The sequence below is a fragment of the Protobothrops mucrosquamatus genome, unplaced genomic scaffold, assembly GCF_001527695.2.
Source record: "Protobothrops mucrosquamatus isolate PMUCROS unplaced genomic scaffold, P.Mucros_1.0 scaffold14, whole genome shotgun sequence".
In the NCBI taxonomy this organism is placed as follows: Eukaryota; Metazoa; Chordata; class Lepidosauria; order Squamata; family Viperidae; genus Protobothrops; species Protobothrops mucrosquamatus.
In genome coordinates this window covers 2343154-2360791 of record NW_015386401.1, presented here as the reverse complement: position 1 = coordinate 2360791, position 17638 = coordinate 2343154, and the positions used below count along the sequence as shown (strand labels likewise).

The 17638-nt window shown below is 45.6% G+C and overlaps 1 protein-coding gene across 1 annotated transcript; it reads left to right on the top strand.

Moving 5' to 3' along the window:
• The first annotated feature begins 310 nt into the window (after window positions 1–310).
• Window positions 311–15975, top strand: TMEM161A (transmembrane protein 161A). The gene is made up of 12 exons (XM_015810727.1): window positions 311–336; window positions 5290–5393; window positions 7177–7257; window positions 7643–7743; window positions 8985–9141; window positions 10107–10258; window positions 10362–10422; window positions 11413–11556; window positions 12677–12790; window positions 13084–13258; window positions 14306–14402; window positions 15460–15975. Exons 1-12 carry the CDS (start codon window positions 334–336, stop codon window positions 15735–15737), a joined length of 1467 nt encoding a protein of 488 aa, XP_015666213.1. The 5' UTR covers window positions 311–333; the 3' UTR covers window positions 15738–15975.
• The last annotated feature ends 1663 nt before the right edge of the window (window positions 15976–17638 follow it).

The window sequence follows — 17638 nt, the reverse complement described above, 5'->3', positions numbered from 1 at the left end:
TGTAATATTGCTGTACAGTACAGTAATCTTACACTCCCAAAGAGGATGAGACTACAAATCCCAAGATGCAACGCGGCGGGTAGGGAGCTGAAAAGCGGAAACAGGTGGGCCTTGAATTCTCACCAAGGAAAGAAAAAGGAAATCACCGCCTGCCTTCTTCTTTTGCCATTGGTTGACAATCTTGGGCTAGGGCGGCTTTTGATAGGTCTAGAGGAGTTCACGCCTCCTTTTGGCTACAGGGTTAGAAGGAAAGGCACGCTGTATTTGACTTTCTCTTTTTGCCCGGTCTTTGAATTTTTATTTTTATTTTCTGGATCGTGATCCTCCAATACAATGGTGAGCCTTTAATTTTAATTAAGTTTTTATTTGCTTACGCTAAGCTTCTTCCTCTCCCTTTCCAAGAGTGAGCCAAAGGATTACGGGTGGATGATGGTGCTTTGCTATTTTGGTGTCCTTTCCTTAACGGGAATTTTGTTTTGAAATAGAAATGCATGGAGAACTTCAAATGTTTCTAAGGCGAATTGCGTTTGAGAGAGGAAACGATTGCGCACGTCTTAAGCTTCTGGATAATCGTGGCGCATTAAATCGAGCTTCCATGGTCAGGAATAGGCTACCTTGAAATGGACAATAAACAGCAGACGAAGACATTGCCTTACAGTATATCAGCCTGATAATTAGTTGGTCTAAGCCGAGATACATATTTGGATTGGAAAAGTGTGTGTGTGTGTGAGTGTGTGTGAGAGAGAGAGAGAGAGAGAGAGAGATAAAACCCTTTGTTATCACCTGGGGTCTGAAATTCTTGGAACTGATCTTATATGTAGGGAGCAAGGTCTTTGACCCTGGGCTGTGATTTTTGCTCACAAAGGACCAATGCTCACAAAGAACATACTTTCTCGTGTGTCATCTTCACGACCTGTTTTCCTTGTTACCTTCTGGGAGGTGGCTTTGTGGTATCCGTAGCAGAACATCCAGATTCAGCCATAGTTTCATTCCATACAGCAGTGATGGCGAACCTTTTAAAGACCGAGTGCCCAAACTGCAACCCAAAACCCACTTATTTATCACCGGGTGCCAGGTGGGTGTGGTGGTCATGGCAGACTGGGTGGGTGTGACCAAGGTAGGCATGGTCACCTCGATGTTGTTTGTAGGGAGGGACGCCTGTTGGGGCCGGGCAGGTTTGGGGGAGATCCAGGGGATCTGGCAGGTGGGGCAGCGGGCCGGGGCAGCTGCTGCCTGACACCATCGGCCCCCGCACACAGAGGCCAGCAAGCACATGGGAGCTGACAGTGTCCATCAGCAACCACAGCCTGCCGGCCCCTCGACTGGCGCAGTCTGGGGCTCTGCAGCCCGCCACCAGCAGTTCAGAGAAGCTGCCTCTGAGCTGGATGGCCGGCCGACAGCTGAGGAGGCGATGCAGTGGGTCATGCCCTGGAAAAGGAGAGCATGCGAGGCCAGGAGGGATGGGACGGCGGGGGAGGGAAACCAGCCATGCTGAGATGCATCCGGTCACATGCGACCTTGGCGAGTTAGCGGGTGGCTGGTTGAAGAGGGACAGTTGCCCTCTCCGGAGCATGGCACGCGTGCCCACAGAGAGGGCTCTGAGTGCCGCCTCTGGCACGCGGGCCATAGGTTTGCCACCACTGCCATACAGCATTAACCTTGTGAACTCTCAAGCTTCCTCCTTCTGTTATATATTCAAGATGGACAGTATTTAATATTTATTTGTTATGTATATGTAGGAGTGTGGGTCTAAGACATACATATGTGTTATATAGTATGTTTAGATGTGTGTCATGTATGTGTTTCACTTTGAGAGCGGGCAACTAAATTTCATTTTTTGATGTATGCCGTTGTGCCCACAGTAAAAAAATGACAATAAAGGTTATCTTATCTCTTAATTGATATCTTTTTTCTGTGGTTTCCTGATCCTTTTCTCACAAAACGTTGGGCCAGTGGCATACAAATCAAGTCCCTTAGCACTTCCACAACATAGTCTTGCCACAGGAGCAGGCAACCTTTTGCTGCATGGAGTTAATATCCTTTCTTTTCTTTTTTTTAACAAACTTGTGCCTATGCATCCAAGTCGCAGCCCTTGGCCAACATGGTCTGGAACACAAATGAGTGAAACGGAGGATGGATTCACGCATCGTATGAACCCATGGCTTCTTGTGATTTTGAATCATGCTTTTTTGAGCAAATGGTAGCAACTTTGGATTCTTGTCTTGCATTTGGCTGTAATTCATGGTTTGCAGGGTTTACCCAATGCATTAAGTCAAAATCAAGCCAGCCACATGATGGTTAAGTGTGATATGTAAAACTTAGTTGATGTTTCTGTGGCTGCAAGATTCAGGAGGCAGGACCATACCTTTTTGTGGAAAAAGAGGAGGAAACTTGATAACCTTGATTTCAAATCACGTACTGTTACATAGGAAATACAAGTTCAGAGATGTGAAATTTTGTTTCCGGTCATGTAAAATCATACAAGTGTTCTGTATTCAAACCTCTGTATTGTGGACTGAACAGGCCCAAAGTAATGTATTTGCACGATAGGAAGTTATCTATAGTTAGTCTTTGATTTACGTCCAATCGCCTAGCAACTGTTGGAAGTTAAGATGAACCCCAAAAAAGGTACTTACAATCTGGATTTGAAGTTCTGATGGCCATCCCCTGTGGTCATGTGATCACATTTGGGCACTCAGCAACTGGCCATATGCAGCTTCCCACAGTCATGTGGCCGTGATTTATGATGCTTTTTGCCGGAAACTGGCATTTACTTCCGATTTCCAGCAAAAAAATGACAATTGCAGACAATGGGTATGCTTAATGACCAGGGATTTGCTTAATGACCACTACAAAAAAATGCCGTAAAATTGAGTCAGTGATGATTCACTGAACAGCTGGCACAGTATACGACCATAATTCCGGGCTCAATTATGCTTATAAATCAAGGACTACCTGTATTCACAACAGTCCTCAGCTTACAACCACAACTGAGCCCAAAATTTCTGTTGCTAAGTGAGACAGTTAAGTGAGTTTTGTCCCTTTACAACCTTCCTTGCCACGGTTGTTAAGTGAATCCCTGCCATTGTTAAGTGAATCTGGCTTTCCCATTGACTCTGCTTGTCAGAAGGTCGCAAAACATGATCACATGACTGCAGGACACCGCGACCATCACAAATACAGGCCAATTGCCAAGGGTCCGAATTTTGATCACATGACCATGGGGATGCTACAATGGTCGTAAATGTGAAAAAGGTCATAAGTCACTTTTTTCAGTGCCGTTGTAACTTTGAACAGTCGCTAAACAAACTGTTGTAAGTCAAGGACTACCTGTATTTCCATGGGTATCTGTGAAAACAAGTTTGAGAATCCGTCACTAGAAATGCTGCTCATGAGATGGATGAGGTTACCTAGTTTGGGTCATGAAATGTCTGCAAGAAAACCAGCAAGCTTAGAGAGCACCAAGGACCCCTCATGTCAACCCTGAACTACAAATATTCTCCTTTTTGCTCATGAGCCTTTTAAGGAGGAAATAGCCAGTCTTTTTCTTCACCTCAGCATTGGGGATTATCATCTTGCCGTTGAGGCTTATTTCTTGAAATGAGACAGTTTTCTTTTTTTCCCCCACGTACTTCTTTTTACTGAACTGGGTACTAGTGAGGGTGCTGGTGGGTGATAGACGCATCTTCTGGCTCTTCTGATGTCAGAAAAAAAAGAAGGAAAAAGATGTTTAACTGGAAATTAATACTTTTTGAGAAAAAAAGTATTCTGTTGCTCAGTGGTGGGCTGAGGTAAAGCCTTCCCTCAGTTTCTTCCATCTCTTTCTCCTCAGCTAGATCTCCCCCTAATGCAGACATGTCAAACACAAGGCCCGGGGGCCGGATGCGGCCCGCAAAGTGGTTTCATGTGGCCCGCGAAGCCACCCTGGAAACAGTGAGGGAACGGCCCCCGCTGCCTTGGCCCTGGCTCAGGCCAGCCGGGAGCCAATGTACAATTTTGTGGTGGCCATCTATGCTGAAACGCATTCAGTCTTAGCTCCACAAAGCCGTCTAGAAACAGCGAGGAACCAGCCCCTGCCGCATCGGCCCCACCTCCTGGGTGCATGCTGGGGAGGTGTCACCCTTTGTGAGGAATGAAGAAATGGACCACCCCTTCTGCCAGAGACCCTCAGATCTGTCCCACTCCTGCCCAGGCCCCCACAGCACCCTTGACGCGAACGATGTAGAGCTGGCCATGCCCACCCAGTAGGGCACATCCACTCCATCCATGCCCACTCAGTAGGCCGCAACCACCCAGCCCCCTGAGGGCAACTGCAATGCTGATGCGGCCCTCAATGAAATTGAGTTTGACATCCCTGCCCTAATGCTTTCTGAAGTTCTTCTCGGATCAGTGTCCTGCTTTTAAAAATAGACCAGGGTTTCCAGTCTCAGCCTTCTGCCACCCTATCAAATGTCTACATTGTAGCTCAACCCTGAAGAAATGTCAGTGCCTCCCTGTATTTGACGAATTGTGAAAAGTGTGCAAAAAGGAAGCGGAACGTATGGATGAAACATGTCTCTATCCAGAATAAAAAAAACTCATTTTGCTGGAGAATAATAAATAATTGTGGAGCCCTTGGTGCTCTCTGAGCTTGGTTTGATTGCCTGCAGCCATTTCATAACCCAACTAGGTAACATCATCAATGCAAGTGTAAATATCATCAACTCGCATTGATGCCGAGTAACAGTTGGGTAACGATATTACTTTTTCAAAATCAGAAAAGAGAAACAGATGGAGTTAATGCTTGTTCATCTGTTTTTCTCCTTCCACATAAACAGTAAAAAAAAAAGTCCTGGAGGCTGTGCATTTCCTCTTCAGCCTCCAGATGTGCAGGGCTGCAGATCCCATTATCCCCAACCAGCGATGAAGTGAGATGCATTCTGATGTATCTGGAGCAGTGTTTCTCAATCTTGGCAGCTCAAAAATGTGTGGACTTCAATTCCCAGAATTCCCCAGCCAGCATTTGAAATGCCACACATCCTGTCTGAGGAATTCTGGGAGTTGAAGTCCACACATTTTCAACACTATTGAGAAACACTATTCTAAACTCGTAGACACACATCCTAGTTGAAGAAGCACTGGTCTGGAGGCTTGCTGGGATGGAGAAGCCAAGGTTTTTGACCTGAGATGATGAGGAAAAGTGGCTGTTTTCTCTTAGATGGAAGAAGGGAGTCTTGTTTATGAGCCACGGGTGCTAGAGGGAGAGGGCTGAGGCAGTGATGAGCCAATGTGTCTCTTTCTCCTTGGCAGGCAGTGATGGGGATACAGCTTGTGTTCTCCTTGTTCGTGGCCAGCATCTTTCAGAAGATGGCACCCCACTGGTCCTTCGCCCGATGGCTCCTTTGCAATGGAAGGTACCTCATCCTTTGTAATAATAATGTGTTGCTCTGTAGTAGCAAACATGCCTTGTTCTGTGGAAGGAATCAAGGGCCTGGCACATCAGATTTTCTTCAGCAAGTCTTCAACGAATCCCGTCTTGCTGCAGCCTTATGGGGAGAAAACTGTCACTCAGATTTGCAACAAAGGTTGGAACATGGGTGTCCAGAGAGGGTCTGTGTGTGTTAAAAAAGTTGAATTGACAACTGAATAATTGAAGACCTTCCTTTTTTGAACGTGTGTTGTACATGTGACTCATTAAAAAGGGGTGGTGCTTTCATTGTGATTGCTATCTTGACTTTTTTTGACTCCCCCCCCCCCTTCCTGCAGATGTCCTGAGAAGTTGAGTTGATTTTGCAACTTTAAAAAACACCTGCGCTGTGAATCAAAGAAAGCTTTGTTTAAAAACAGAAATGCTTTTGCTTCTCTGGCTGTGGAGAGGCTAATTTGGAATTCGAAGAGCATCTTATGGGCACCATCACAGACTAGCTGCCTCAGTGAATGTGGCTGGTCCCTAAGAATTTTGGGAAATGGTTGAGATGGCTTCCCTCCTTTCCCCTTCCAAGATCATTTATCCCTTTTAGTGCATAAGTTTACATTTGTCTGTTTTATTACAACAGGTATACCTGTTTTCCAGCAGAGTACCTGTGACTCCTCTTCCTAACTCCCAAAATCATTCTCACATATCATTACCCAACCCCACACATCTTTATCCTTCAAGAGTGATTTTAAAGGTCTGTTTTCGGGAGACAGATGCATTCTTGGAAGGAAAGATGATGCTTGAAGCAAAAGCGTCCTGCATTTAAAATTAAAAGAATCTAAAAATAATATCATAAGCTCTGTGACACCTTTTTTTTTCAAAATCCTAACTGGGGCCCAGAATTTAAAAGCAGTTTCTTGATAGCAATAGCACTTAGACTTATATACTGCTTCATAGTGCTTTATAATGCTCTCTAAGCAGTTTACAGAGTCAGACTATTTGCCCCCAACAATCTGGGTCCTCATTTTACCGACCTCGGAAGGATGGAAGGCTGAGTCAATCTTGATCCGGTCAGGATCGAACTCCCGATTGTGGACAGAGTTAGAATGCAATACTGCATTCTAACCACTGCACCACCATGGCTTTTGATACCTCACGTTCTGTGCAAATCCTGAATTTTGTAAACTGACCTACTAACTTTTCACAGGAGGGAGTGCCTGATTTTTGTCAGAGTCCCTTGATAGTGAGATGGGTGACATATAAAATTAATAACTGAATAAAAAATTTTCCCTGCCACAAAAACGTCACCCCAGTTTTTAACATTAAAAACAAAAAGAAGTGAAATAATGACCAAGTCACTAACAAACAAGTTCTGAAGAGGCCTGTATCTATGGCAGTGGTTCTCAACCTGTGGGTCGGGACCCCATTTGGGGTCGATTGACCATTTCATGGGGGGTCGCCAAGCAAGGCTGTCCGCCATTTTTTTTGTCCGCCATTTTTTTTCCCTTTTCCGGCAGGTGCCTTACCTCCCTTGGGCTGGGCCAGCTGGTGGTCGGCCTGCTCCATCTCTGCCGCTTGCCAGCTATGCCTCGGCCGGCGCAGGGGGCGGAACCACGCATGCCCGGCGCTCCCGGGCAGGGAAAGTCCTCGACTTACGACTGGTTGGGTAGTCCTCGACAGGTTGGGATCGCGGCACTAAAAAGGTTGAGAACCACTGATCTATGGCATCTGTGGCTTTTTCTTTCTATGTGGCATCAAACTGGTATTTTATATTTTGCTAGCTTGCACCGCTACAAGCATCCTTCAGAAGAGGAGCTACTTGCTCTTGCAGGGAAGCAGAAGCCGAAGGGTAAGCGGGACAGGTAAGCCCAATTAGCAAAAGGCCAATCATCTTGGCAGGTAAGTTGGCTAGTGTTTTTTAACTTGGCAACATTAAGATCTGTGGACTTTTAATTTGTAGAATTCCACAGCCAGCTATGCTGGCTGTGAAATTCTGGGAACTGAATTCCACAGTTCTTAAAGTTGCCAACATTGATAAATACTGGGCTAAAGGAACTGGGGGGAAAATCATAAAGGTTTTTATTCTCCCAGATGGGTAAGCATTTGGCAACTGGATAGTGGGAGGTTTGCAGGTAGCAGGTTTTTTTAGAGAAAATACTTGGTGGGGAAACCTGATCTATTTTCCAGTTATACCAAGCCTAAGCTAAGTTGAGCAGTAACCAGGGGTGTTGGTTGGTTTCTTTCCAGCAGGAGGATCAACGGGGTGACCGATGCGAAACCTTCTACTGTTCCCCGAGACATAGATTTGCAACTGGAGAGTAGCCCAATCCGGACAGTGGATGCTCTGGGTAAATGTATGGAGGTTGGACTCTCTTAGCTACATCTTCATCGTATGGGGTGGGCCAGGAAGAGTGTCATCTCATAAGGATGCTGGAAATTCAGAAACGCGGAGTGTTTCTTTTATGGCAACTTGAAAGTGGCAGTGCCTTTTGTTGAGCGTTGGGGAAATGTGGGTTCTCCCTTTCCTCTTCTACTGAGATGTGATTAAGATGGTGCTCAGAGATCTGTATGCAGATGTTCCACTTAACTGTGATGACAACACCCAAAGGTACTTTTTTAAGAGGCAACTGGACTTTCTTGTTTTTCTTTGAAGTCGTTTTGCTTCTCGTCCAAGAAGCTTCTTTGGCACTGACTGGATGGTGGGGAATGAAAGGGTTTATATTCCCTGAAGAGAACTGCAGTGTTTGGCTTATCTGTGGCAAAAGGTTGTAAAACCAGCCATGATTCACTTAACAACTGCTTTGCTTAGCAACAGAAATTCTGATCCTAGTTTTGGTCATAAGTTGAGGACTGTCCACATGGTCTAAGTGGCATTTTCTTTTTACCAGCTAAGTACTCGCAATCAGAGCTAAACTAAATTCTTATTCAGGTAGAGCTTCATAACAGAGTTGCCAGGAAGCTTCATTAACCTAAGATTGATGGTTTTATTAGCAAGTTATCGGTGGTCATCTGTTTTAAGTTGCTTTCTTTTTGAAGTATCAGTTTGAGGCTATGACATGACTTTGAAAATTAATACAGGCGGTCCTTAACATACGGCCCACGATTGAGCCCAAGGTTTCCGTTGCTAAGCAAGACAGTCGTTAAGAGAATTTTGCCCCATTTTACGACCTTTCTTGCCACAGTTGTTAAGTGAATCACATCAGTTGTTAAGTTAGTAACACGGTTGTTAAATGAATCTGGCTTCCCCATTGACTTTGCTTGTCAGAAGATCACAAAAGGGGATCACACGAGGCCAGGACACTGCAGTCGTCATAAATATGAGTCAATTGCCAAGCGTCTGCATTTTGATCACATGTCCTTGGGGATGCTGCAGTGCTTGTAAGAATCAAAAACGGTCCTAAGTCCCTTTTTTCAATACTGTCGTAACTTTGACACGGTCACTAAACGAACAGTTGTAAGTCGAGGACTACCTGTAGCATCGCACCACCAAGAGTTATACTTCTGGCTTTAATTTAGGAAACGAAGGGTACAGCGTTGAACTAGATCAGACCTGAGATGGGATACTAAGCACTTTCTGTTTTCTCTTTAGTTCTATGCTATTTCCTGGAATATCAGTGGTACGTCGACTTCGCAGGATATTCCACTCTGGTCTACCTTTTCACTGAAGGTTACTACTGCCTCGTCGATCCCCAGAAAGAAACCAACATTGGAATCTTCTGGTGCCTGCTGACAGCCATATTCTCCGTGTATCCTTTGCAACCAATGACCCTTTCCCTTTTTATACCCTTTTTATACCCACTTTTATACAGGTGGTGTTGTTTAAAATATAAATTATCGCAGCCTTTTTCTTATTTTCTTCTTGTGATAAAACAGGAGCATAAACATCTGACTGTGGTTTGTTAACAGAACTGTGGTTTAATATACAACATGAAACAACAACATTCAGGGAGCATAGAGAATACAAGATAGTTATATTCAAAGGGTTGAAGTGAGCAAGCAGGCTCCAACTGCTATTTTCCTCAGACCAGGGGTAGGCCACCTTGACTCTTTTATGACTCGTCAACTTCAACTCCCAGAATTCCTGAGCCAGCATGGCTCAGCTTGGAAACCTCTCCCTTTTCCCTCAGCATGGCTGGCTCAGGAATTCTGGGAGTTGAAGTCCACAAGTCATAAAAGAGCCAAGGTAGCCTATCCCTACCTCAGACACAGTCTCTTAAAGGGATACTACCCCCAAATACTCTGCTGACTCATTCTCTATATATCACTTCTGCCGGTCAGCTACTAAATCATAATCATCTTGACAGGTGGTTCTCGACTTACGACCACAATTGAGCCCACAATTTCTGATCCTAAGAGAGATAGTCATTAAGTGAATTTTGACCCCTTTTTACGACCTTTCTTGCCACAGTTGTTAAGTTAGTAATGCGGTTGTTAAATGTCTTGACTTTACACGTCAGAAGGTTGCAGAAGGTGATGGCATGACCCCGGGACACTGTAACCGTCCTAAAGATGAGTCAGTTGCATGGGGATGCTGCCAAGTGTGAAAAATGTTCGTACGTTCCTTTTTTCAGTGGCGTTGAAACTTTGAACGGTCACTAAATGAACTGTTTGTAACTCCAGGACTACCTGTGCGAACTTTAAAATACGGCCTTTTTCTTTTCAAAGACTGGCAGCAGAAGGGTTGATGTTATGACCTTAGCACTAGCTTCAGCAAAATTTTTGTCATGGTGATGCGTCATTATTTCCGCTCCAAGGAGGGGGGTGAGCGCTCTGTCTGCCTGTCCTTTGCCTTCCTCTTCCTTCTGATTGCGATGGTGGTCCTGGTGGTCCGGGAAGATTACCTCGAATTTGGTCTCAGTGCAGGTGAGTGACCTAGGGCATGGGCCATAGCTGGGCACCCCTGCCACCTCGGGCTGGCCAAATTAAGCTCTTTGCACTCTGTTGATCAGCTCTCTCCTCCGTCCAGGACTAAGCAGCGTCCACGACAATTTGGAAGTCTTCTTCATGGACCAAGGATGGGAATGGATGTAAGTGCTTGCTTATTGAGTTTTGATCCTCTTCCAGTTTAGGTCCACCTTTTGCTGCTATTGGCAAGGGGAACACACACCCCCATCCACCCACACACCCCCAGTAGTTATGGTGTTGGCTTTGAACTCTCAGGAGAAAGTTAGGCTCTAAAGACAATAATAAATAAGGATCTCCTTACCTTCCGTCGCGCCCTCAAGACATGGCTCTTTCAGCAAGCGGACCTGACCTAGGGAGGATTTTATACTGGGTTCATTTTAAGGAATTTGGAAGACACAACTCTAAAATTCGGTTTAATTCGGTTTTACAGGGAGGGATTGTATATAGGCTTTTGTTTTAAATATGTTGTGCGCCGCCCTGAGTCCCGCTGGGAGAAGGGCGGCATATAAATTAAATAAAATAAATAAATAAATGTCATTTCATTTTTAAAAGGTATTTTTTATTTATTAGATTTTTATTACTCAAGGCAGAGAACATTCATAAGACTGCTTCTTCCTCCTTTTTCCCCCCACCACAACCCTGTGAGGTGGGTTGGGCTGAGAAAGAGTGACTGGCCCTAAGTCATCCAGCCGGCTTTCACGCCTAAGGCGGACTAGAATTCACCATTTCCTGGTGATTGGCTCCAAGTCACCCAGCCGGCTTCACGCCTAAGGCAGGACTAGAACTCACAGTCTTCTGGTTTCTGGGTCAGCATCTTAACCACTATACCAGGGGTAGGCAACCTCGGCTCTTTTATGACTCATGGACTTCAACTCTCAGAATTCCCGAGTCAGCCATGCTGATTCGGGAATTCTGGGAGTTGAAGTCCATGAGTCATAAAAGAGCCGAGGTTGCCTACCCCTGCACTATACCAAACTGGCTCTGACTAGTTTGGCCAAGGTATAAGCAAATTGATTGCTTCCCTTCACTTAGCACCAAGACCTTCTCGCCTCTGAAGATTTCCAGGCAGGGTTCACAGTTGGCTTTATTGGGCATTTGTTTCTTCCCTCCAGGATCCCGGTGACAAAACTCGGAATTAAAGTGGGTCTCGTGGGTCTCTGCTCATTCATTGGTGCCTGCTTAACTTTCCCGGGCCTACGTCTGGCCCAGACTCAGCTGGATGCGCTCAAGATGGTGGCCGACCAGCCAAAGATCCAGTTAGGTTCAATCTCATCGCTTAGCCTTAAAGAGCCCCATAAATCCTGAGAACTGAAGAAAGATCTTGCCTCACCTTCTTCTAAAACAGTGTTTCTCAACCTTGACCATTTTAAGGCATGTGGACTTCAACTCCCAGAATTCCACAGCCAGCAATGCTGGCTGTGGAATTCTGGGAGTTGAAGTCCACATGCCTTAAAATTGTCAAGGTCGAGAAACACTGTTCTAAAATATAGGGGCCTAAGTGTCCTTATGCTGTTGGATCAACTTAATAAGAACAGATGGGGAAGTGATAGGTGAGAGATTGAGGCAATGATACATAGAAATAACATTAGAAGGTAAAATCAAGAAAGGAACGTGATACCTCAGAATATCTACAGAACCTCAAAGTAGGTCTGGCAGTAGGTCCTCAATGGAACCGCATCTACATGGAGGGAAGTGTGTAGTGGGGTGCCCCAGGGCTCTGTTCTGGGCCCAGTGCTCTTCAACATCTTCATCAATGATTTGGATGAGGGGATAGATGGGGAACTCTTATCAGATTTGCAGACGACACCAAGCTGGCAGGAATAGCCAACACTCTAGACCAGTGGTGGCGAATCTTTTAGAGACCGAGTGCCCAAACTGCAACCCCAAACCCCCTTATGTATCGCCAGGGGGGCTGGGTGGGCGTGGCCTGCTGGGTGGGCATGGCCCACTGGGTGGACGTGGCTATGGTGGACGTGGCCTGGGTAGGCGTGGCCTTGATGTTGCTCCTGGGGAGGGATGCCTATGGGGCAAGGCTGGATTGGGGGAGATCCAGGGGATCTCTGGCGGGTGGGGCAGTGGGCAGGAGGGCATCTTGCTCAGCTGATGGCTTGGAGGGGGCAAGGGGGCAGCTACACACCGATAGAAGCTCCAGTTTTTTTAATGAGGTGCACATAAAAACCGGGTGGAACGTTGATCACACCATTGTGGATGCCATCTTGACTCTTTGGCACCTGCCCTTTGGACACTCTGCTCCCTATTTATAAGCTTTATTTGTGGTGGTAGTGGGGGAAAGGGAGTGGTATTGTCAGATAGACATTTCCAGCCTCTGGAGAATCAGCCTAACACGGAACAAACCTCCCGCTTCCCATCCTACAGACTCCTTCTGCACGCCAGTTTTCTTTCTCCCGTGATCGTGATGCTGATATGGATCAAGCCCATTTCACGAGACCTCTTGCTGAGGGCCCCCATGGGCAAGGAGACGGTCCAGATGTAAGTTAAGGGGAGGAGTTGCATTCCAGCTGTGAGTTCTTTTTTTAAAAAAACAACAACAACAACCCTGTTTCCTTTTAATCTTTAATTCAAGTAATTTCTGCTTTATTTTTTTTTGCCGGCATTCCATTTAGCATCCCTGCATGCATGAGGCTGAGTAACTTAGATTCAAAAAAGGGGGGGGGGAGAGAATCAAGCCTAGATTCTCAGGCTGTTGCTTGGCAACTCAGCATTTGAAAGACTTCCTTCCTCCCACCGAGAGAGCTAATGGATTCCCTTCCTCTTTGTGACAGCATGTCGGACGCCACCTACAATTCTGTACGCCTCTGGACGATTGTGGTGCTCTGTGTGCTGCGCCTGGCCGTCACCCGCTACCATCTCCAGGCGTATCTGAATCTGGCTGAGCGTTGGGTGGAGCAAATGAAACGGGAGGCCGGCCGGATCACTGTGCTGGAGATTCAGCGAAAGGTAGGCCCAGAATGGCTCACAACAGGCAGCACATCCTTTACAGGCCGTCCTCAACTTACAGCCACAGTTGAGCCCAAAATTTCCATTGCTAAGTGAGACAGTTGTTATTTTGCCCCATTTTACCCCATTTCTTGCCTCCGTTGTTAAGTGAATCTCTGCAGTGGTTAAATTAGTACAGGTAATCCTCGACTTACGACCACAATTGAGCCCAAAATTTCTGTTGTTAAGTGAAACGTTTGTGAAGTGAGTTTCGCCTCATTTTACGAACTTCCTTGCCTCAGTTGTTAAGTGAAACACCGCGGTTGGTAAGTTAGTAACACAGTTGTTGAATCTGGCTTCCCCATTGACTTTTGCTTGTCAGAAGGTCACAAAAGAAGATCACGTGACCCTGGGACACAGCAACCGTCATAAATATGAGCCAGTTGCCAAGCATCTGAATTTTGATCACGTGATCATGGGGATGCTGCAATGGTCATAACTGAAAAATGGTCATAAGTCACTTTTTTCGGGGCCGTTGTTAACTTTGGACGGTCACTAAATGAACTATTGTAAGTCAAGGACTACCTGTACACAGTTATTAAGTGAACCTGGCTTCCCTATTGACTTTGCTGGTCGGAAGGTTGCAAAAGGTGATCACATGACTCCGGGACACGGCAACCGTCATAAATACATGCCAGTTGCCAAGGCCTTCACATTTTGATCAAGTGGGATGGATGGCACAATGGTCGTTAAGTGTGAAGGAAGGTCGTAAAGTAGGGCAAGTCACTTAACTTTCTTGCTGAGCAATGGAAATGTTGGGGCTCAGTTGTGGTCATAAGTTAAGGACTACTTGTATCTGGAATGCTACTTAAGACCTTAAATATCAGGGGTCCTCAACCTTGGCAACTTTTAAGACTTGTAGACTTCAAGTCCCAGCAAAGCTGGCTGAGGAATTCTGGGAGTTGAAGTCCACAAGTCTTAAAGTTGCCAAGGTTGGAGACCCCTGCCTTAAATGACCAGATCTCAATTCTCATACTTCATGGTTCCTTTTTTTTTTTTAATTTCCAGATCACCAGGATCTACTGCTATGTAACAGTGGTCAGCCTCCAATACCTGGCGCCAATATTTCTCACTCTGCACTGCACCCTTATCCTCAAAACTCTTGGTAAAGGACTCTTCAGTCACCTAAGTGTCTAGAGCAGTGGTCCCCAATCTTTCTGGTTTGAATGGGTAGAGGGGGTAGGGGATGGTTGGTGGCAGATAATAATAATAATAATAATAATAATAACAACAACAACAACAACAATAATAAAGTTGGAAGGGATCTTGGAGGTCATCTAGTCCAACTCCCTGCTCAGGCAGGAAACCCTATACTATTTCAGACAAATGGTGTGCTTGCCTAACGCTTGCGCCAATGATGCTTTGCGCACAAGTACCCGTCGCTCATGCAAGTGGAGCTGCGCATGCGCACACACTCGCCTGCCACTTGTGTGGCCCGGTTCCAAACCAGCTGCAGCCCGGTGATGGGCTATGGCCCCGGGGGTTGGGGACCTCTGGTCTAGAGGAACCCGCCATTTCTCTTTGTGTCTGTGAAACATAGATTTACCACTTATTTCATCTTTCATAAAATACCTAGAAGAGGGAGTCAAGCTATTTTCCAAAGCACCTGAAGGCAGGACAAGAAGTAACGGATGGAAACTCATCAAGGAGAGAAGCAACCTAGAACTAAGGAGAAACTTCCTGACAGTAAGAACAATTAACCAGTGGAACAACCTGCCTCCAGAAGCGGTGAATGCTCCAACACTGGAAGTTTTTAAGAAGAGACTGGACGGCCATTTGCCCAAATGTCCAGTCTCTTCTTAAAAACTTCCAGTGTTGGAGCATTCGTAGCTTCTGGAGGCAGGTTGTTCTACTGGTTAATTGTTCTGTCAGAAAGTTTCTCCTTAGTTCTAGGTTGCTTCTCTCCTTGATTAGTTTCCATCCGTTGCTTCTTGTCCTGCCTTCAGGTGCTTTGGAAAATAGCTTGACTCCCTCTTCTTTGTGGCAAACAAGAGATATTGGAAGACTGCTATGCCAAATAAAAATGCGTTGCTTGTTACACTCTCTAAAAGAAGGAAGAGGGCACCTGGAATTTTTATATACTTTTATATGTACAAGGTTGATCAAAGAATTTTGGTGACAATATAACCTCTCCCCCATTCATTTCTACCCCCCCCCAAAAGGTGAATATTCCTGGGGTCTGTATCCTGAACCTGCGCTAACATCTCCAGCACCTGATGCTATTCCGATTCGCCAGGCCGCCCCCTCTGAGGATTCTGAGAAAGAAGATGTCCAGGCTGCAGTGGAACAGATCACCGCATCTCTTAGTGCCTTGAGTACCGTCTTTACTCCTCTTTTCTACCGGGGGCTCTTCTCGTTCTGCGTCTGGTGGATTGCGGCCTGTCAAGTCATTTCCATCTTCTTCGGCCTCTATTTCCATCAGCACTTGGCTGTATCCTAAGTGAGAAAATCTGTGGCCTCAGAGTGGGACGTTTTGGGTGCAGACTGTGCTTAGTGCCAGAATATGGATCTCTCTTGAGGGCTTGCAAATTGATAGCCATGTTGTCATCCTTGAGGAAAGATTATCTTGTGATGTCTCCAGCTGGATTCAAGTACTGCTTTTTTAGACCAATCACAGTGGGCTGGATATACATCTTCGCTATCTCAAAAGAGGTAAAAGGGGAGTGACTTGATCAGCTTTGATTAAAAAAAATTTTCCCCCCATATCTTTTGGCTTAAAAACATTCAGAAGCAAGGTTGAAATCTGAACAACCGGCATCACCTTTCGCGTCTCATTTGCTTCGCCAATTTCTTTTTGCAGAGGTTTGATTTAGGTGGGGTTTTTTTCATTCTGCCTTTATTATTTGTATATTTTAAGGCAGTGAGCATACCCAATACTCCTTCATCCTCCTATTTTCCCCACAACAACACTGTGAGGTGGGTTGGGCTGAGAAAGAGGGACTGGCCCAAAGGCACCCAGTCAGCTTTCATGCCTAAACTGGGATTAGAACTGAGTCTCCTGGTGATTGGCCCAAAGGCACCCAGCCGGCTTTCATGCCTAAACTGGGATTAGAACTCAGAGTCTCCTGGTGATTGGCCCAAAGGCACCCAGCCACCTTTCATGTGTAAGGCAGGACTAGAACTCCCAGTCTCCTGGTTTCCAGCCTAGTGCTTTACCAAACTGGCTCCAGTTAGAATAGTAACTGATGCAGGTGAAAGTGAAACTTACAAAATTGTTTTCATAAATAGCAGAACCATCTTTGGTCCATAAGAAGTTTAAGTAAGTTAAATGCAAGATTTCCACAATCAGGACGTATCGTGGTAAAAGAAAAGACAGAAGCTGCCTTTTCCATTCAGTCAAGGATTCCAGCTGCACATTCATTTAACTCTACATACCTCTTCTTGTTTTGAGAAAAAGTTAAAAAAAAAACCAACCCCAGTAAAAAGGTCTTACAAATAATGGGACATAAAATACATAACGGTACAAAAACAGCAGTATTATAATCAAGAAAAATAAGTACAGGTAGTCCTTGACTTACAGCCATTCGTTTAGTGACCATTCAGAGTTACAATCACATGGAAAAAATAGGACACGACCATATGAGCAGCATCCCCAGGCTCTCAAAATTCGGGAGCTTGGCAACTGGCATGTAGTTATGACGATTGCATTGTCCGGGGATCATGTGATCACCATTTGTGATCTTCCCAGCTAAGTTCTGACAAGCAAAGTCAATGGGGGAAGCCAGATTCACTTAATGACTGCATGACTCACTTAACAACTTCAGCGATGAACTTAACAACTGTGCCAAAAAAAAAGATCGTAACATTAGGCCCAATTCGCTTAACAACTGCCTTGCTTAGCAACAGAAATGGTGGGGCTCAATTGTGGTCATAAGTCGAGGATTATCTGTAGCCTGAGGTTCAGAAGAACACCGTACCTTGTTTCACACAGTGGGCTTAAACCACACCATGATCAGACCTAGGGAGCACATCCCCTAGTCCAGGGGTAGGAAACCTTGGCTCTTTTATGACTCGTGGACTTCAACTCCCAGAATTCCTGAGGCAGCATGGCTCAGCTTGGAAACCTCCCTTTTCCCTCAGCATGGCTGGCTCAGGAATTCTGGGAGTTGAAGTCCATGAGTCATAAAAGAGCCAAGGTTGCCTACCCCTGAACTAGTTATATTGGACTCCTTGGTGACACCTCCAAGAAATATAGAAGTTGTCAAGTACCAGCCTCTCTTGGGTTTTTCTTTTTTAATTTCCCAGTTAAAGTCCAGCCCTGCAATTTCTAGTGGTCTCTCTCGCTCATCCAAATTCTGACCAAGTCCCACTTAGCTTCCAGGGTCAGCCAAATTGCCACCA

Coding starts and splice junctions, on each gene's coding strand:
- TMEM161A (XM_015810727.1), top strand. Junction 7,744..8,984: donor CCGGACAGTGGATGCTCTGG/GTAAATGTATGG, acceptor TTTTCTCTTTAG/TTCTATGCTATTTCCTGGAA. Junction 13,259..14,305: donor TGCTGGAGATTCAGCGAAAG/GTAGGCCCAGAA, acceptor TTTAATTTCCAG/ATCACCAGGATCTACTGCTA.